Here is a 19,624-nt window from a genome sequence, read left to right on the forward strand (position 1 = left end):
CTATTATAACGTCCAAAATATACTTCTCACTTCTTTACTCATAAAAATAACATCATATTACAATTATAGAAACTTTGGCTTAAATATTATATTTATTCACAGCTGCGACCCACGTGGTGAAGAAATCCCGTGTGACTCAAACGGCTACTGCTCATGCAAACAAAACGTTGAGGGCGAATCTTGTGATCGTTGTCGACCTGGCACCTTTGGTCTGGAGGCATCAAACCCTCTTGGATGCTTGAACTGCTATTGCTCTGGAGTAACTAGCAATTGCCATGAAGTAAGTCATCTATATTCACATCTATAGGTCGCTCGTTGAATTTTTTTGGAGTCCCTCTATTCAAACATTTATTCATGTCTTATTCGCAGGCCAGCCACTACACACGTATTCCAATTGCTGCACCTATCTTTGGAGAGAACTACGGAGGATACACTCTTACAGACCTGAATGGAGAACAAGTTATCAACGACCACTTCGTACCGGCTCCAGATGAAAGTGAACTGATGTACATCTTCTCGTTCTTACCTGAAGGAGAATTATACTGGTCCTTACCTGTATTCCCAGGTAAATATTTATAAAGATTTTTATATATAGTAAAACCCAAACAAAAATTTTAACACGACGATAGTTCGTATGTTTCGTAGTAATTTTATATATTCATTATTTTTTTCTTTTTGTGTCTACAGGTAACAGAGTGTTATCATACGGCGGTGTTCTTTCAATGACACAAAAGTTCCAAACCGGAGGCTACCCCGGTGAATCGTCACCTGGCACTGACGTTGTACTTATTGGTGATGAAATATCAGTTTACTGGATGAATCCAACACCTATTAAATCTGGTGAAGCTTTCGTAAGTCTTTTACTCTTATATTTGGCTGGAAGTTCCATTGCTGCTCTTTATTTTAATAGACTACAATAATAATATTTTTTTAGACCTACCAAGTACCGCTCCGCGAAAACAACTGGTTCGTCCTTAACTCAGCGCAACCTGCAAGTCGCCACGACTTTATGGGGGTTTTGAAGAATCTCCGCAGAGTTTTAGTGCGCGCCACACTCTCCGATAGAATTACCTCAACAGCTATTGCCGACGTTTCTATGGACACTGCTGCGGAAAGCTATGACACCACATCACCAGTTGCTAAAGGCGTCGAGGCAAGTTTACTTCAATTTGAATTAATTACGATTTGAAAATAATTAGAAGTACATACATGTTATTTCTTCTTTTGTATGTTGTTATTTGCGTATGCATATTTTTCAGCATTTCATTTTATTTTTAACTTCCAGATGTGCATGTGTCCAGAAGGCTACAGTGGAACAAGTTGCGAGAGTTGCAATACTGGTTACTACAAAGACCAGAATGGTTACTGCAAACAATGCAACTGTAATGGTCACGATTGTCAATTGAACGCCTATGATGAAGTAGTCTGCAACTGTAGACCTCCTTTCACTGGACCAGATTGTTCTACTGTTGGTACGTTCAACATAGATTTTACGTTAAATCCCAAATGATGACGAAATTATAATTTCTCTTTTTTTTGAGTAAGCAGAACAATATAATTTTCATTTAACATACATATTATTACATATTATTTATTATTTTTACTACATAATATTATTTATTATTTTGTATTTGGAAAACTTTTTTTTACACTTATTCTTTCTCTTAAAACATTTTTCATATTAATTACATTTTTTATGCATGCTAAAATGTAATAATGACCTAGGCCTGATTATGGAACTCCATCCAACTATACACGACGACCATCACAACTCTATCATTGTTGGAGTTACGTTTACGTGCAAGTTTAGGGCTCCAGAACCATTGACAATTAGATTTTTCCACGATGGAATTGAAGTAGGAACGCCAAAACTATATAACGAATCGACACTTCAAAAAGACGGCTGGAGATCTGAACATAGTTGGCATACTATGTGGAATACAATGCGACAAGGCGATACTTACGAGTGCCGAACCTTTACTAAAGGGGGATTTACTCTCGGGGTTCTTACCACTACCCTACCCGAGAAAGGTAGACCGAAAGATATGCCGTGTCTGTCTTGTACAACATGCTTCGATAATGTTCACAAATTATAACTCATTTCCATCAAATAATAACAACAAAATGTTGTCAAAACGTCCAGCCGTGTTTTGTTTTTGTTGCCACGTTCACAATTTTTAATATTTAAATTGATGTTTATTGTTTTATTACTCGAATTGTTGACTGTATAAGTTATGTTTTTTGTCTTCATTTGTCAATTACATTTCGCTAGGATAGTTTTGTGTAAAAGTATATTAACATTCGATTCGTCTTTAGATCATATAAAAATATAAATAATCTAAATTATATACGAGTAATGTAAATAATAAGTAAATGTGTTTTTCAACGATGCAACGATTTCGTCCATAGAAGGTGATTCAAGCGTAGACCAGACGACACGACCACCTCTTCCACAAAGTACCGTAGTTGTCAGAATTACGAGCCCAACCATTAAGATCCAAGAATTGGGAAGCACAGTCAACTTCACTTGCCAAGCCAGAAGCCGTATGGTTCAGAGACCACTACAAATATCTTGGTCTAAGGCTGATGGATATTTGCCTCAGGACAGGACTCAAATTGACCAAACTAATGGAATACTTCTTATAACCAACCTCCAAATCTCCGACAGTGGTAAATACATTTGTCAGACAAGTGATGGAATATCAACTGCCCAAGCCATTGCCACCCTTAAAGTACCCGGTGAGTTTATATAGTACTCTCTTCATTAATTAGCATCAATAATATAATTTTGTGAATAGTAACAATATTCTATATGATATTGAAATCCCAACACATTATATATTTTGTATTATGCTTTCGTACGGAATAGTTGTCCCGGAAAGAGTTTTCTACGCCAAAGGTAAATTTATATTGATAACTAGCGGTCCACCCCGGCTTCGCCCGTGGTACATATTTACGTTTTCTCTACATAAAAACCATCCTCGTACTTCAAGGAATATAATAAAAAAAGAATTATCGAAATCGGTCTAGCCGTTCTCGAGTTATGCGCTTACCAACACATTTTGCGATTCATTTTTATATTATAAGATTAGATTGAGTGTTTTGGGTATGCGGTTTCCGAACTTCAATAAAATATTTTATTTATTTATTTATTAAAAAAGGTTCATAAACAGTTGTTACATACTCATCATTCGCGTTAAACAAAACAAACTATTTAATCTTTGTATTAATTATATTAAATTATTACCAGGCAACGACATGACCCTTCCGACGGTATCAATAAGCCCATCAATGAAGGAGTACTACGAGGGAGACAGGATTGAACTCGTCTGCAGCACAACTGGTAACCCTGCTCCAAGGATCACTTGGCAGAGGGGAAGCAATCGGCCATTACCGAGATCAACTGAAGTTTATGACGCTCTTCTGGTGATTGAAAGTGCACGACTTGAAGATTCTGGTGAATACAGGTAGGTCATTATTACGTGTGAATAAAATAAGTGAAAGTAATAATCAGGCATATTGATTTTATTATTTTCAATGAAAATATGATACATAGTAAACTCTATTAAAAGTTATATTCAAAACAAAAGAACATGTTTATACCATCATACTTGCAGCTCTGTAATATTACTATATAAAGAAAACTCTACTCAAGGCTTGTAATAAAAACCATTTTTCAGAATAATTTGTTCAGGAATTAAAGTACGGATAACCTTTCCAGATGTATTGCATCAAACGCTGCTGGATCAACAGACAGGACGGCAGTAGTCACCGTACGTTCAAGACCTTCATGGCCTTCTACTCAAGACAAATTGACTGTATCATCGGCATCGCCTACCATCGATGAGGGACAAAGCACCAGAATTGTGTGTACCGGAACAAGTAACGTACCTGCTGGAGCTATTGACTGGGTTAGGTAAGAAACCCCACATTTTTACGGGTTTCAACCGTAGTTTTGTCAACAAGTACATTATATGTACTTACATTCACGTCTTATTTGCAGACAAGACGGTACCGCATTCTTGCCGAACGTGCGTTCCGACAATGGTGTTTTGTACGTTGATTACGCTCGTCTCGAGAACGAAGGAGTTTACATCTGTCAAACAACATCGCCAGACGTTAATCCTAAATTAATTGTACTAACTGTCATTCCTCAATCTACACCACCGCCATCTGAAATGTCGAACATCACCGTTTCTGTTGACCACCTCAAAATACCAACAGGCGGCAGTGGAACAATAGATTGTACACCCCAAGGATATCCATTACCTCTTATCAAATGGACTAAGGTATGCTTCTTATTGAAACATATGATGATTAAGGAGATATTCATTTTTATGAGCCACTGGTGTCAATAGCTTATGATCACTGCTTCATTCCTTTTTCATTTCAATTGTATTTGATTATTCTATGACTTATAAAATAACACATATATATTATATTATCAATATATCGATCAAATAATATGTATATCCTTCATTTTTAGTACCAAGACTCCTTCGGACCAGGAGTAGGCCAACGCGACACAACTCTTATCATAAACAACGCTCAGGACAGTGACCAGGGTTACTATATGTGCGAAGGAACCGTGAACGGAGTACCTGTTGTTAGCAACTATGTTTACATTGAAATTGAAAGTAAGTACACATATTTATAATGGCCTTTTACATCATATCAGTTTTTTATTAAGATAACATATAATTTTTTATCACTTTAATTATTAATAATTATCCTCGAATTATTTGAAACAGAACGTGAACCACCACGAGTAGAAATCTACCCACCTGGAGAAAACTCAGTTACATTGGGAAGTCAACATGAAATTCACTGCCGTGTAACAGGAGGTATTCCAGCGCCCATCATCACCTGGGACAAGAGCAAAGGACGTGAATTTTCACGACACGTACAAGTGCAAAAGAACAACATACTCAGGTTAGATGCCTTTTTGCTGCAAGAACGTCATATATTATCTAATACATAATAATAATTAGTACTCTTAAGAAAGAATAGCACTGAAGCAATATATTATTTTGTTTACAGCTTCCAAACTATTGAAGTTAACGATGAAGGCACATACACATGTACAGCTACAAACGAAGCTGGTACCGCAAGCGCTAGCGCAATCGTTAAAGTTAGATCTCCTCCAGAAATCACTTTGACACCAAGCAATTACGTACCAGCGATTAAGGGAGAGAGAGTAGATATTGAATGCAGAGCTGACGGCTATCCAGAACCCCTTGTTTCTATTAAATGTAAGTATAACTCTATATCTCTTTAAACTTTAAAGGTCTTTCAACAACTTATCCTTACATTATCAACAATATCTTACATAAGTGTGCCAATAATATTTTTTCGAGTTCGCCAGTATCTCTTTTAAAAAAGATGTTACAAGATAGATATATTGTCACATAATATTACAGCTAGAATTCGTAATGAAAATCACTTTTCATTTTTATTTACAGCAAAGAATGACTACCGTGAGTTAGTACCACCGTCTCCAAGGATTGCGGTCTTCTCCATACAGTCCGCCAGCGAAAGGGATGAGGGTGACTACATTTGTACCGCCAGTTCAGTGGCCGGTATTGTATCCGAAGAATTCGCCATCCGTGTAGACCGAGGCGATGGTGGATTTGGCGATGTTGGTAAGAAAAAATATGTTTTTTTCACAAGAAACTGAATTTTACAGTACATCATTGAGAACGTCCTAGTTTTTTTAAAGCCGATTGAAAAGGAATATAATTAACTACTACAAGTTGTCTTCAACGTTAATAATAATATTGATGATATTAATTTAAATGTCAACAGAGGGCAGTGGAGAGGAAGAATTCAACCCAGACTACAATCCCGATATTTATGACAACAGTAGGCCTAGCAACATGTTAGCCGTTGAAGGCCAAAGGAGTGTCTTTGGGTAAGAAAACCTAAAAGATTAAAATAAAAGGACTATTGATAAGCAATAATTAACAAACCATAAATTTAATAAACTAACTATTCAATTTAAGGTGCAATGCTTCAAATGAATTCCAAGCTATTTGGGGAAGAGCTGATAGGCGACCTCTTCAATATAACGCAAGACAAGTCGGCTCTGAACTGATTATTTACAATGTAAGTACATAAATCAATATTCGATATGTTGTAATATAAACATTATAAGATGTTTGTATAAAAATTTATTAAGTATTCCGCGAAAAGAACAGATATTTATAGAATGTGTATTTGTAGACCTCAAAGGCCGATTCGGGCAGATACGAATGCACCCTGATCAACCGTCGCACGAATGAAGTCCACCAATCAGTGTACACTAGTCTTCAAGTAATGGCAGCTCCGAGAATAACACTGAGACCGCCGACACAAACTGTCCACCCCGGTCAATCACCCACCGTCGAATGTCTCGTTGAAGGAGACGACATTATAAGCATAACCTGGAGACCAATAGACACCGTGCCATCCAGGTACTTAAATATTTCAAAGCTCTGTTCCAATCACAAAGTTACACCAATTATAAAGTTATAACTGATATAAAATTATATTTTTAACTTCAGCCGCGTCGAGATAAGGAACTCAATGTTAATATTCCGCCAAATAGAAGTGGAGGACGCTGGAAAGTATGAATGCTTTGCCATGAACAGAGTCACGAATGCAACTGCCATTGCTGAAGTCAAAGTTAACGGTAATGTAGTTAAAACTATATAAAGAATTGCCTGATAAACAAAAAGCACGTAGTAACACAACCGTCCTCGCAGAATGAATAAATTTAATGATATATTCTAATCTTACATTAAGAACTTCATTTTAGCAGGTGTACACTTTGGTTTATTTAATACATAACTCGAAATTTAACTTTTTGCGAAATTATATTGAGAAATTGCATTAATCATTGAATGTACGTCACACATTACCAACTAACCTTTCTATCTACGAGGACCATTGAAAATAATAATCTATAATACATAATTATGTCAAGAAAACACTATTACAACAATGGTAGTCTTTGCACAAATGTACAGCACTCAACGTTAATATTTGTAACGAAATTTTTTCCCATTATTATTTAATGCCCACCATATTTCATTACAAGTTTCAGTTAAAAGCTTTCACATTTAATTTATCATTGAATGCTTGAATGAGGGTACTTGATTGCATGTTATAAAACTGATAGAAGAGACGGATCGTGCGCCTTCGGAGTCGCATGATAACGAGCAATTCGCGCATGTCGGGGCCGCCGTACATCTCAGCTGCAACGTCACTCAACCCGGACTAAGAATTAGATGGAACAAGGACGGCAGAGCTCTGCCGAGATCAGTGTCCCAGAAGAACGACGGCTCACTCTTTATTAGACTTGCTCAGAAATCAGACAGCGGTCGTTATGTTTGTATCATTTGGGATACATACGGACGACAAACTAGCAATTACATCAACCTCCACATTGAGGGTCAGTGAATGTCCCTAGTTTATACGTAGTGGTTGGGTTTGGTCACCATAGAGTTTTATCTGTCCGCTTCATTGTTCTTAAATTTTAATCTTCGCATGTAGAACTCTTTTCTTATGTTACTCTATCATCTTTAACTCTACCTTCTACTATGTTTTAAACTTTACGTCGTTTGTCTCTTAGCTATGCTAGTATAGTTTTTATATGTATTATTAAACTTAGCAATTAAGAACTACCAAAGCATTATAAGTTGATAATATTTTTATTTTACGCAAAGGTATCACATGCTTGGTATCGCAGTTTCGTTGTTATGACGAAAGTGGTTGTATAGATGATGACCTTATATGCGATGGATACAATGATTGTCTGGATGCTAGCGATGAGAGTAACTGCATCTTAAGAGAAAAGCGTCTTTTGAAAGCGAACTTGGATCAACGCTCAAAATCTGGTAATTCAGAAAACGGTGTAAGGGTCAGATTATGTGTGTTAGGGTTTTTGTGCCTTTAAGGGTTATATTGTAAAAGTTTGGTTGCTCTTGGTGAATACGTTTATTAAAACGAGGGTAACTAAATATTGATTTATTTGTTGTGTTGTCCTTTAGAATCGGTACCTACTACCTATACAGTAACTACATATAAAGACACTAAGGGAGAGTTTGACAGTGCATCGGCTATCGTAAACTGGTTTCCTCTTACATGTATTTATGGGAATGGTTCTCTTTCGCTTTGCATGATTTCTCAATTTTTCATATTGTGTCATGTTCTGCCTTGATTTGTGCCGTCTAAAAATAAATGAGGTAAGTGTTTGCACGGTGTAAGAATATTTTAACTTAAAAATCAAAATATTTATTATATTATAATGTATAGATCTTGTCTGGGATAGTTAATACCAAAATATGGGAACCGTCAACAGAAAAAAAACAGTTTTTTAAACTTTTGAACGTATTAACTTTAGCGGTTTCTTTATTAGGTATTGTGTGTTCTACATATTTGCGCTTAACTTGGTGCATGGTTAGCAGGATTACGCCTAAAAATTCTTATAGTCTGCCTCGTTTGTGACTCTTGTCTTGACTATGGACCTGGAGATAGCACTTTAACATAAAATAATTGATGGTCATCGAAAATTACCTCACATTTTAGGTAACCGAGATGAAGCACCCGCATTAGTTGGAATAGACCAGCCCCGAAGAGCTTTCAGAGTTGGAGAAAAGGTAGAAGTGCTCTGTAGAGCTAGATCTCGCGATATCAGAGTTTCTTGGGAAAGGTTCAGAACAAACCAATTTGTCCAAACAAGAGTAAGTAATTTAACAATAATAATTATTGAAGGTTAATATTTAGGTAGAGATTGAGAATGTGAGCGTAAACACAGTGGAGGGGCGTTCATTTTTAGATTAGACAATCTCTACACAGTAATAGTATGTTACAGATAAACTACAATTATATTTTCATTTTAGATCTACGGAGATGGCGCTCTTTTGGTAATACCTAATGTAGAGCAGTCTGATGCTGGTTTGTATAGATGCAATGGACTTAATCGTTATGGCCAAACATCTTCTGAAGATTTCACATTAGAGGTTATCCCAGGTAAATATATAACAACTACGCAAAATATAAATATTTACATAACATTGTAAATATGTCTCAAATATATTCTGTAATTACTTTTTTTAGTATCTGACACACAATCATACCCCATAAACGACGCTGAGACAATGTACACAGCTCGATTGGGCGATACAATTGACCTACCTTGCACAACCAACCTAGAGGAACCTGTTTCTATTGAATGGAGACGAGAATACTCACCACTGCCACCAAATGTTAGACCATACGAGGTAAACAATGTAAACGTAGCAAATAATTCGTTTACTACATTATTTTAAAATGACAGGATACAAAGGCTTTTCTATTTACAGCGCAATCTCCATTTGGACAGTGTGACGGAAGCTGACGCCGGAACATACGTCTGCCGTGTTAGGAACAATATTGCTCGCATTGAGACCAAAGCAACTCTTCGCGTTGTGGGAATCGTGCCAAAATTTAACGGCGACGGTTGGCTGACTTTACCAACTCTGAAGGACGCTTACATGCAGTTCGAAATCGAAATCTCATTCAAACCCGCAGGTACGATACCATCGTTCAAAAGTAACGATTTTGATATAGTAAAACATTAAGTACTAATGGATCCAAAAATACCTCACTTTAATTTGCAGTTAAAACAACTTTAATAGAGTAATATAGATATGTTGATGTACATAATAAAAGTAGAAATATATCTACTATTATATTGGGAATTTTTTTTCAGATCCTAATGGTATCATACTCTACAATAGCCAGAAAGAAGACGGTTCAGGCCACTATCTAGTCTTAGAATTAGTCGACGGTGTGCCACAATTCACACTTAAGTTTGATGCTGCTGATGCTCTTGTCACCAGAGGAGACAGACCTCTGCAACTCAACGCTTGGCACACTGTAAGACTAAGGCGTAGTGGCTCTAAAGGTAAAATAAATACAAACTATTTTCTGAATAGATAATAATAGATAAAACAATATTTTACAAATAAACTGACTGAACTTTTTACTTCTCTAGTAACAATGGACGTCGACAACACTGGACCATTCTCAACCGAATCTTCCGTACAATACCAAATCCTGGACTTGTATGCACCATTGTACATCGGAAATGCTCCTCAGCAAAGGCCCGTGGAATTGGAATTAGCTCCTGGGTAAGTTCTCACCTAAATTAAAAGCAATATGAATGCGTTTATTGCTATTAATTTATTTAAATTACTTAATAATTGAGATACGGCTTTGAAAATATTTATATGATTTTCATTTTAGATTTGTGGGATGTGTGAGCATGTTGATACTCGGCAAGGAAGAGAAAAACATAATGGCAGACAGTCTTAACAAGTACAATGTTTACGACTGCGACTCTTGCACACCTAATCTCTGTCTCAACAACGGTGTCTGTCAGGTACGAATTTTTATTTCTCTGTCTACTAAAGTTGTTATACTTATATTCAATTTAATAAATAAGTTAATATTTCGATACCACACCATCAATGTTAATCAACACTAAATTAGTTTCTTTTCTGTTTCACTCTCATGTACATGATGCTAAGAGAGTGATTATATTTCAGTTATCTATTAATAAGTATGTAAATCTAAGGAAGTAATAAAATCTAAGAAAAATAATGATGTTTAAAAATATAGGAAGCCAGAAACGAGCGCGGCTACGTTTGCCTGTGCGCGAATGGCTACGCTGGACAGAACTGCGACAGGACTGGTGAAGCTTGCCGACCTGGCTTGTGTGGACCCGGAAAGTGCAGCGACACCGCTGACGGGTACAAATGCGCTTGCCCCGTTACCTTTACCGGCAAAAAGTAAGTTAATATTTCTCTAACAACAAAACTAAAATGGTAGTTCTAGATCAGTAATCCTACAGCACGCTTTTTGTTGAAATGATATTCTACTAACACAACAATGTCTTTTCAGCTGCGACGTCAGGCAATACATCGAATATCCTGCTTTCACGGGCAGTGCATTCTTAGCTATTAAACCACCACAGACCTCGCGTTACCTTCGCATGTCAATGAAGATAAAGCCCAAGCCACCTGTCACTGACGGTATCATAATGTACTGTGCTCAGTCACCAAGAGGATACGGTGGATTCACATCTCTGACTGTGAGAGATGCACGATTGGAATTCAGATACGACCTTGGTGACGGTATGTTAGATTCTATTTATTTGCTAACATGTGGTTTTATTAGACTTTAACCCTTTATCATTTAAGCTTGAATACTATTCATTTTATTTGTTTAAACTTTTAGGAAGCGAATCAGTGGTGCTTACAAGCAACAAAACACTGCAACCAAACACATGGACATCGGTGCAAGTTGCTAGAAGCGGCCAATTGGTTTCCCTGAACGTTGACATGATCTACAGCCACAATGCTAAACTTGCATCGCCAAAGGTAAACCTCTAATTAATTTTTACAATGATAACAATTTACCGAACGGATCCAATGTAGATGCCACGATAGTTTTACGACATTTTTCAGTGAGAGAAGAAATAATATCTACTAAAGATTTTATTTAGCGCTAGTTATGTAAGGAATATAAAAATAAATATTTATTATTACAGGACTTGAACTTAGAGACACCATTGTTCGTCGGTGGTGTAGATGACTCTATTATCCTCAACAACAACACTGGAGTTTCTGGTGGTTTCAGCGGATGCATCAAAGATGTGAGTGTAATTTTATTTTACTTTCACTTTAATTTATCTGTTGCCATTAAAACACGGAAACATGAAAATCTAAATAATTCTACATTAACCGAGTTTAATTAAAATATCATGTTCTAGGTTAAACTGCAAGGAGACGATTTGAACCTCATCAACTCATCCATACAATCAGCGAACGTACAGGAATGTGTAAACTACGACCGCGGTGACATACCCGAGGTAATTTTACACTAACTCTATAGAAATAAGAATGTCTATCGAACCGATTCAATAACGTCTTATTATGGGTGAAATCGATTGATACAACTATCTTCTATTTCTAGATTGAAAGCATCTGCTCCCAATGTCGTAACGGTGGATACTGCTTGAGCGCCGACTCAACTGCCTGTACTTGCCCATCCGGTTACACTGGTCTGATCTGCGAGAGCCGTATACCACTCTCCAATCAGCGCCGGCCCTTGGGAGACCCCTGCTCAGCGCTTCCCTGTAAAAATAGGGGCACTTGCAAGACCGACCGATCAACACGAATGAATTATACCTGCGACTGCCCGCTAGGTTATGCGGGTGTGAATTGCCAAATGAGTAAGTAATAACCTTAGATTACAAAATAAAATACAGATGGAGCATGTCAATCATTCATCGCCCTTGTCAAAGAAAATACGAAATCAAAAACGAATACGTTCCTCCGCTAGTGCTATAGCGATTCTAGTGTCATGCAATACGTCAAAAGGGGTTTGATATTTTAGTAAAAAAATGCTGTCTTGTGATATTAAAACGCTGTAAAACTTGTACCCGAAAACAAACAAAAAGATAAAACATCGTTTTACAGATTTTCTGTAGATTATTTGGCTTATTTAATTTTGTATACAAATAATAATTTTACAAATACGAAGGAATTCAAAACTTCAACGTATGCTGCCAGTATTTTGAAAATGAATTTGCCATTTTTAGGGGTAATATGGTTAAAAGATATTCGGGGTAGTGCTGTTGGATTTTTCGATCGTGAATGTGATTATTTGTATAGTGCAATAAAAGTTCATGGTCATTATTAGATTATTTTAAAAAGCATTATACATTTTTTTGTTACTTTTATAAAAAGCGTCGTTTTCGCTTGCGATTTAATTCATGTGAACACATGATGGATATGATGAAAATAAAATGTCCCGCATTCTCGACTAAAACCTACCGCTATTCGCATTCATATGTTTTGAAAAATAAAAACTTTTTTTAATGTAATTTATTTAATAAATTTAATGTAATTTACTTATTTAATAAAAATTGAATAAAATTATTTTGTCCATGTATAACTTTAGTAGATAGGTGATAAAATAATTTTTACAATATTATAAAATAATATCAAAAACCCGAATTTATATTAAAATAAAAATTAAAACATGACTGCTAATAATTTATGTAGCCTACGTCACTACCACCACAGCTACCTTCATAATTCAGATGATTGCAATGACACCTCATAAGTCACAACTCAAAATCGATCCAACAGTTTATACTGCAGGGCGTGTCAAAGAAATATTATACATACATACCTACACTCGAAAAACATAACCCTCTTTCTTCCGTAGTCGGGGAAAATTTTGGGAAAATTTTCAATATCTGGTAACATAACACCCACACAGAAGCACCGTGTACGTACAGTGCAACGGCGAAATGACAGCACACATAGCTTTATGGAAATGACGATAAATTATTCGGTTTAGTTCGGCAACGCTCCATCTGTCTTTTATTTTGTAATCTAAGGTAATAACGGTTTCGAGTTCTTTTCAAACGTAGAAGACAAATCATACGTAATCAAAACCACTATCTACAAATTGTTCAAATTAATACGAGCCAATCAGAGCCAATTTAATAGGCAACATTTGACGTCTATCAATTTTATCTTCGAAGAGAGGTAACCTGCTTAAAAACATCGATTAAGGTGAATTAATCGATACGGACTTGAAAAATTTGTCAATCGAACTTGAAACACATGTCAATTTTAAAATTCATCAGACAAATCCCTGTCCCTGTAATAAACTTTATTTTTTTTTAATTTAAGGAGCAAAATAAGACAATTATCTACATAATTAAAAAAACACAACGCATTATTAATTAATGATGATTTTTATTCACAAGTAATCAATGCATTCGATTCTAGATGTCCGATTTAGATTTTTAGAGTAACGTCTCTGGTATTTAAAAATAAAAAATGTTTATTGACATAAAATTGTAGCGACGTCCGTTCTTTAAACCTGAAATTGTTTATTATGTTTAAAATGGTTTATCAGTAAAATCAAATATTAAAATTACTTGTATCGGTCATTATTATTATAAATATGTAATCCTTAATGTAATCGTAACTGAAAAGAGTTAAGAAAATGTGCAGTTCTAACAAAACGAAATAATATATTATTCTATGTCATCGTTACTAGGTTACGTTGTTGTTGCCTATTAAAATGGCTCTACTATAAATAAAACATTTTAGTTTGTATACAATTTAGAACTTATCGTAATTTTTGATACTTTTCCAGCCTTGGACCTACTGTATAGCGTAGGCTTCAACGGTAATGGCTACATAGAGATACCGGCCAGCTTCTTAAGATACGACCAGCTGGAAATCGAACCGGCTCTGATCGGTTTAAGATTCCACACAACGAACGACGGAGTGCTGTTCTACCAAAGAGAAGCACAAGTTGCCCGTGGCGGAGACTTCATACTTATTAAGAGTAAGACCATAATTTTTAAATAATGTCTAATCGAATATTGATATTAGACTCGTATCCACAAAACATCAATAATACTTATAATAGGTATAACTACTTACATATTTTGATTAACATTGTGATAATCGTGTCAATAACTTTCAGTCGAAAGAGGCATTGTGGTGATGGAATGGGATCTTGGCAGCGGATTGAATAGCGTTGCCATTGAAGAGGTCCTTGTCACAGATGGCGAAAGCCATAACGTAAGTAACGTTAGCGTTTTGATGATAATTAATTTATATAGATACAACGAGAAGGATAACGTTCACTAAAAGAGCTATTGTTTTGCAGATAATTGCCAAGCTGTTCCATGACAACCACGTGGAGTTGCAAGTAGATAATATATCGAAGAACCAGATGACCAACGGCATCTCCAACGTTATGAATGCTGACTCCAACATTTATATTGGTAAGTTTCAGTAATAAGTCTTTTTCATTTAAATTACTGTTGAAATTGTGACCTAAAGACTTCAATATGATTAGTGTTGCCCTCGATTTCAAAGGACTTAACAATATTTATTAAAATCTGATTGTTTCTTCAGGAGGAATCCCAGACCGGTGGAACGCTGAATTCAACTACTACCCAGGTCTCATTGGATGTATAGACCAGGTTGAATTCACTGATTTAACACGAGGTCTCAACCTTGGCAAAGAAGCTGTAGCAGGAAGAAATACACAGCGATGCAAGGAGTAAGTTTGTATAACCCATTTCAAATGCACGAGTTACGAAATTTAAACATTTTTAACACAATGCAAAGTTAACAATACTTCCAATTTATTTAATGTTTAACATGTGTCTTATGTCTCATGGTGTTTATGTAAGAAGTAACCGGTAAAACATTTGTTCCTAATAAATTAACACAGACCGCCTCAAATACTAATTAACAATGTCGACTTTTACTAACATAACCTCCCTTTTCCATGCTGCATTGGATTTATAGTTCTATGTTCCCCGACGTCTATCCCTTTTTTGAAGAAATTGAAGTTTTTGAATCCCCTCCACCTGGATATCATTTCAATTCCCTGCCAACTATTACTTACACTTACCTTCATTTACTATTTCCGTCCTCAGTATGCGTCTATAACATTTTGTTTAACAGTTTCTAAGAAAGGTATGTACTTTTGGAATGCTATACTAACAATTAATACTTTACTCCACTTTAGTTATAAAAATATATACATTAATCGTAAGCCAATGTGGTAAGGAAGCAACCAATCAATTCTTATTTATCCATCAGTCACAACTGATTATTTCTTCCTTGTCACTTGTTGAACGCATAGTCACACTGTAATTCCATTCTGTAAATAACAAACGAGCTCAACTTTGCTGATTTTACATTAGGGTTATTAATTGACTACATTCCAGCTCTTTTATACGTCAGACGGTAAACTTCTTGTGAGTTTTCAGTAATAGAAAAACAGTTTGCAGTATCACAAAAAAAAAAACATTTGAATGCCGGTAATGTCTTTTAGTAATAATTAACATCCAGTAATTTAGCAGAGAATAAGTACACAAACGTAAGAAGAAATAAGTTTTATGAAACTAACGTATTATTTCTACTTTCAGATAAATACAACGGACCTGCTTAGTTATATTAGCTGAGGAATGTATTTATGGGACACTATTTAATATCTCTCTATAAAATTTCGAGTTCCAAGCATTATAAATGTCAATTGATAAAGAATAGTGTATAAGTAGTCATAATATTATTGATTAATTTTCAATCTCGTTATCGTTACTTTCAGAATCAATGACAATTTATGGATTTGAAATTTGTTATGATTTAAGAGATTTTATTGAACTATCCATACCATCTTCTAGTATTAAGATATCACCGCTCTGGATAACATTGCTAACGTATTCTTAGGTAATGTTAAAGGAATGTATATTATCTAAATCTAATAATCATCCCTCATCCTCGGGATCCTCTATAAGAGTCTTTGGTGCCATAAGATTTATAATAATTGTTGTAGTTAGGAAACTATTTTTACTGTATTTCTTAAATAATTTACCCTGGCAGGCATTTTATATTTTTTTATACGATTTTTAACTTTCGATATTAATTTTGATTCCGTGTATTCGTCTCATTTTCTGAAAGTATCGACTTTAATTGGGTGATGTGCCAAAAGTAAAAGATCGGTTATTTTAGTTTTGTCAACCACTGCCATTTAATTTGCTTTTATTTTAACTAGTAATATATCGTTTATTTCATACGAGAAGGAAGGAATTTTATTTTTAAGTATTTACACAGCATTTTTAACTTCTAGTTGCATAACAAGGTTTAAATACAAAACGAAATAATCTTCCTTTAGAGTATATTATCAGGAAAGATAACATTTATAACTTTCCTTACTTGCATTTCTAGTTGTTTAAATTAGATACATATTAAATTGCTTTGACTAAGTATAATATTTGTTTCTCGAAAACTCGTGCAAGATTGCAAGATACGTGAATGCCTACTATTTTATATTTTATTGAAACTGCCTTTATGTAAAATGTTTATTTCTGTATACTGTAAGTGAATACATACGACTAACAATAAAAAATAAAAATAATGTGAATATGTATATGACGTTGTTTTATTTTAAATCCTTCGTAGTCATAAGGGTTGTTTACTTGAGTATCATAAATATAAACACAGGTTTATTGTATTAGTATTACTTTCACGAATTAAGTTTACTTTTCAAATAACTAAATTGACATATTTTATTTGAACGGAGATTTGATTTTCTGCAATAGCTTTGCTTTGATACCTTTAGCATTACAGTCGTCTAACCAGTTAACACACTTCTTTTCGATGTTGTAGTAAATATCATTAGGTACTACAGTCACGAAAGGATCCGAAACACGAGCTTTCATTACGAGAAAATCATTTTTTCCCCTCTTCTGTACCACCGGTCTATCCATCAGGGCAGATGATTTGAGGGCCAATGCATTTTTAAGTTCATTCTCTATCAAGCCTTCGAGATCTGTTCGTGGAATTCCTGGAGGTTGGTCGTCATCTTGATGACGTAACCATCTCTTCAATTCGCCTGGACCAACTTTACTATTCAAAAGATCATACAAAAATTGAACTTTCTCCGCACGCTCTTGCATTCTTCTAAAGTAGTGTGTGCGCTCTCTAGACCTCGAAAGCAATTCTAAAACTTTTCTAAAATCTAAGTGATCTGCACTGTCGTTCATATCTTCAATTACGTACTTTTTGACGTCCAATGAAAAGATACATTGAAAGAACATAAAGTTAACTACAAATACCTAAAAAATAAATGTTTAATCAATTTCACTTCGTTTAACATTATTACTTATTCAATTCTGTAATATACTTATTAATGATTTTTTTTATTACTTCAGAGCTTACTATAAATTCCATATTCTTTTCATAAAATAAAAATCACAATTACACAAAAACTCTTTGTTACTTACTACCAAAACTTTCTAACGTATCAAGATTAATTTTGAAATCAAGTCAAGCCCAAAATTAAAAACATTGTGGAATCGTAATAAAATTATTTTATTACATACAGCGCATTTATGTTTCTACATACATTTTTCTATAAATCATTCGCAAAAGCAGTCGTAATCCTACTTAGAAGTTAGGTAATTAAATTATTCAGAGTTTAAAGTATACTTTATTCACGAATAACGTTTACTAAAATGGCAGCTTTTCCTTAGGCTTATAAGTTAAAAAGAAGTCTCTATACTGAGGCACGACCACAGGAGTTTGTCCAGGAAGCCCACAATTCGTTAAAGTCTCTCGACATTTTTCTTCATCTATTCCCTTTAATTGACAGAGTTCGGTCAAGAATTCATTCCATTCATCCCAATTCAATTCTGACTTACTGTAAACGATAAATAAGTCTGATAAACATATTTTCAGTAACCTACCAGAAACTGAGCAAGAAATTATTGAGTTATAAACAAGTTCTAATTTTGATCTTCTAGAGACTAAAGTACAATTCAAATAAAAAATTCCACTGCGACCCTTTGAAGAAATATTGATAACAAGTTGATAACAATCTTACCGATAACTTTGCAACTGTTTTAAGTAAACACAGTAACAAGACACAAGAGAGGAAAAACGTTACTGAATGCAACACTTATATAGTGACTAAACAACAACGTGGTAATATCTAATATCAAATTAATATGTATTATTACCAAAATTTGTTAAAAAGTATCCCCGTATCCGTCATAGTCAACTTTCTATCCTCCAATATTTTTGCTTGCCGCATCCAATAGTCTGATCTATACAATGTTATAGTAGTTCCATCTCTTTTGTTATCTAGTAACCTGGAGAACTCATAGAACTGCCCTTCAAGAGTAGCAGCTTCTTCTTCACCCATTGTTTGATTAAATTAAAAACTCAACCCACAAAATATGTTCTAACGAAACATAAACAGTATTTGAAATGGATGAAACCACGTTGAAACCATGTTGAAACGGTCACCTTGACAACAAAAACATGACAAAATCATATGATATATTGACTTAGCATCAATATAGTCTATAGTCAGAGCCATGTCAGAGCAAGCTTGGAGCAAGCAAAAGGACAGGTGGGCCACCTGATGTTAAGTGGTCATCACCGCCCATAAACACAACCAAGAAGCTTAAAAGCATATACAGACGCTCCGATTTGGTTGGTGCCAACCATATTGGAACCGACATGGCAACCATTCCAACATTGCTACAGATTGTCCGACGGTTGGCCTTCCAGCTGTCAGTTGACCATAGAGTAATATGTCAGTTGACCATAGTACGAAGAGAATGGGCTAAATTCTACTATAGAAAAAGAGAAAATTACAGGCATATGCGGCTCTTACAACTTATTTTTTAAGGTTTTTAATGTAGCCGCACTGTCATTTTTTTTTAATACTTCTAACTTAATACAATACGCTTGATTTCTGGCATCTCTATTTGCGTAATCTTTGTTACTTAAGTCCCACAAACAGGGAAAGTCTTTATATAGTTCCAGTAATTTTATTAATATGTCACGTTCGGTGACCGTAACTCCCTCGGCGTTCATGTTGACGTCCTACACCGGCGGCGTTGCGAATGTGAATGAGCCAATTACCTATATTACTCTATGGAATGAGACGATTTGGTCGGAACAAAGCTTCCAAACGTTCCAATTTGGTTGGATCGGATAGGAAGTTGGTTCGGTCGGTATTGCTGGCGCATCCGACCACG

At 35.2% G+C, this 19,624-nt stretch overlaps 3 protein-coding genes across 10 annotated transcripts in view; 1 reads left to right on the forward strand and 2 right to left on the reverse strand.

Moving 5' to 3' along the window:
- Positions 1 to 17,004, forward strand: part of trol (terribly reduced optic lobes) — a 107,069-nt gene extending 90,065 nt beyond the window's left edge. For 3 of the 8 annotated variants that reach the window (XM_090103292.1, XM_090103305.1, XM_090103311.1), the window contains 37 exons: positions 103 to 280; positions 370 to 565; positions 688 to 851; positions 935 to 1,153; positions 1,286 to 1,472; positions 2,410 to 2,739; positions 3,251 to 3,467; positions 3,722 to 3,916; positions 4,004 to 4,289; positions 4,487 to 4,637; positions 4,752 to 4,932; positions 5,041 to 5,252; positions 5,463 to 5,642; positions 5,806 to 5,911; positions 6,003 to 6,105; positions 6,223 to 6,452; positions 6,543 to 6,670; positions 7,160 to 7,432; positions 7,707 to 7,877; positions 8,569 to 8,723; positions 8,883 to 9,012; positions 9,100 to 9,263; positions 9,345 to 9,552; positions 9,734 to 9,928; positions 10,019 to 10,154; positions 10,270 to 10,405; positions 10,645 to 10,814; positions 10,927 to 11,159; positions 11,263 to 11,405; positions 11,576 to 11,680; positions 11,798 to 11,896; positions 12,001 to 12,259; positions 14,206 to 14,400; positions 14,542 to 14,639; positions 14,728 to 14,845; positions 14,979 to 15,126; positions 16,004 to 17,004. In XM_090103292.1, the coding sequence (XP_089959418.1) occupies positions 103 to 280; positions 370 to 565; positions 688 to 851; positions 935 to 1,153; positions 1,286 to 1,472; positions 2,410 to 2,739; positions 3,251 to 3,467; positions 3,722 to 3,916; positions 4,004 to 4,289; positions 4,487 to 4,637; positions 4,752 to 4,932; positions 5,041 to 5,252; positions 5,463 to 5,642; positions 5,806 to 5,911; positions 6,003 to 6,105; positions 6,223 to 6,452; positions 6,543 to 6,670; positions 7,160 to 7,432; positions 7,707 to 7,877; positions 8,569 to 8,723; positions 8,883 to 9,012; positions 9,100 to 9,263; positions 9,345 to 9,552; positions 9,734 to 9,928; positions 10,019 to 10,154; positions 10,270 to 10,405; positions 10,645 to 10,814; positions 10,927 to 11,159; positions 11,263 to 11,405; positions 11,576 to 11,680; positions 11,798 to 11,896; positions 12,001 to 12,259; positions 14,206 to 14,400; positions 14,542 to 14,639; positions 14,728 to 14,845; positions 14,979 to 15,126; positions 16,004 to 16,007 (6,403 nt within the window). In that variant the 3' untranslated portion in view covers positions 16,008 to 17,004. Of the gene's footprint in view, positions 1 to 102; positions 281 to 369; positions 566 to 687; positions 852 to 934; positions 1,154 to 1,285; positions 1,473 to 2,409; positions 2,740 to 3,250; positions 3,468 to 3,721; positions 3,917 to 4,003; positions 4,290 to 4,486; positions 4,638 to 4,751; positions 4,933 to 5,040; positions 5,253 to 5,462; positions 5,643 to 5,805; positions 5,912 to 6,002; positions 6,106 to 6,222; positions 6,453 to 6,542; positions 6,671 to 7,159; positions 7,433 to 7,706; positions 7,878 to 8,568; positions 8,724 to 8,882; positions 9,013 to 9,099; positions 9,264 to 9,344; positions 9,553 to 9,733; positions 9,929 to 10,018; positions 10,155 to 10,269; positions 10,406 to 10,644; positions 10,815 to 10,926; positions 11,160 to 11,262; positions 11,406 to 11,575; positions 11,681 to 11,797; positions 11,897 to 12,000; positions 12,260 to 14,205; positions 14,401 to 14,541; positions 14,640 to 14,727; positions 14,846 to 14,978; positions 15,131 to 16,003 lie in introns of those variants that run through there. The other 5 variants (XM_090103319.1, XM_090103334.1, XM_090103299.1 and 2 more) reach the window with 5 other exon arrangements.
- Positions 17,005 to 17,095: 91 nt separating this feature from the next.
- Positions 17,096 to 17,760, reverse strand: LOC149911142 (uncharacterized). The gene has a single exon (XM_090103354.1). The coding sequence runs from the start codon at positions 17,672 to 17,674 to the stop codon at positions 17,144 to 17,146; it is 531 nt and encodes a 176-aa protein (XP_089959480.1). The 5' UTR covers positions 17,675 to 17,760; the 3' UTR covers positions 17,096 to 17,143.
- Positions 17,761 to 17,920: 160 nt separating this feature from the next.
- On the reverse strand, positions 17,921 to 18,913 carry LOC149911143 (tubulin polymerization-promoting protein homolog). The gene is made up of 2 exons (XM_090103365.1): positions 18,596 to 18,913; positions 17,921 to 18,276 (listed from the first exon to the last, which is right to left on the reverse strand). Exons 1-2 carry the CDS (start codon positions 18,778 to 18,780, stop codon positions 18,087 to 18,089), a joined length of 375 nt encoding a protein of 124 aa, XP_089959491.1. The 5' UTR covers positions 18,781 to 18,913; the 3' UTR covers positions 17,921 to 18,086.
- Positions 18,914 to 19,624: the final 711 nt, after the last annotated feature.

The sequence above is a fragment of the Colias eurytheme genome, chromosome 1 (genome assembly GCF_061535395.1).
Source record: "Colias eurytheme isolate Ceu_HAF_F1 chromosome 1, ilColEury1 Martin Lab GWU primary, whole genome shotgun sequence".
Lineage (NCBI taxonomy): Eukaryota > Metazoa > Arthropoda > Insecta > Lepidoptera > Pieridae > Colias > Colias eurytheme.

What these genes read in the sequence shown, in the direction of transcription:
- LOC149911142 (XM_090103354.1), bottom strand. Translation starts at nt 17,674, where the DNA reads ATGTTCTTTCAATGTATCTTTTCATTGGACGTCAAAAAGTACGTAATT.
- LOC149911143 (XM_090103365.1), bottom strand. Translation starts at nt 18,780, where the DNA reads ATGGGTGAAGAAGAAGCTGCTACTCTTGAAGGGCAGTTCTATGAGTTC. An exon ending in ATACTTTTTAACAAATTTTG is followed by an intron (nt 18,277 to 18,595) that starts GTAATAATACAT and finishes TATCGTTTACAG; the next exon opens with TAAGTCAGAATTGAATTGGG.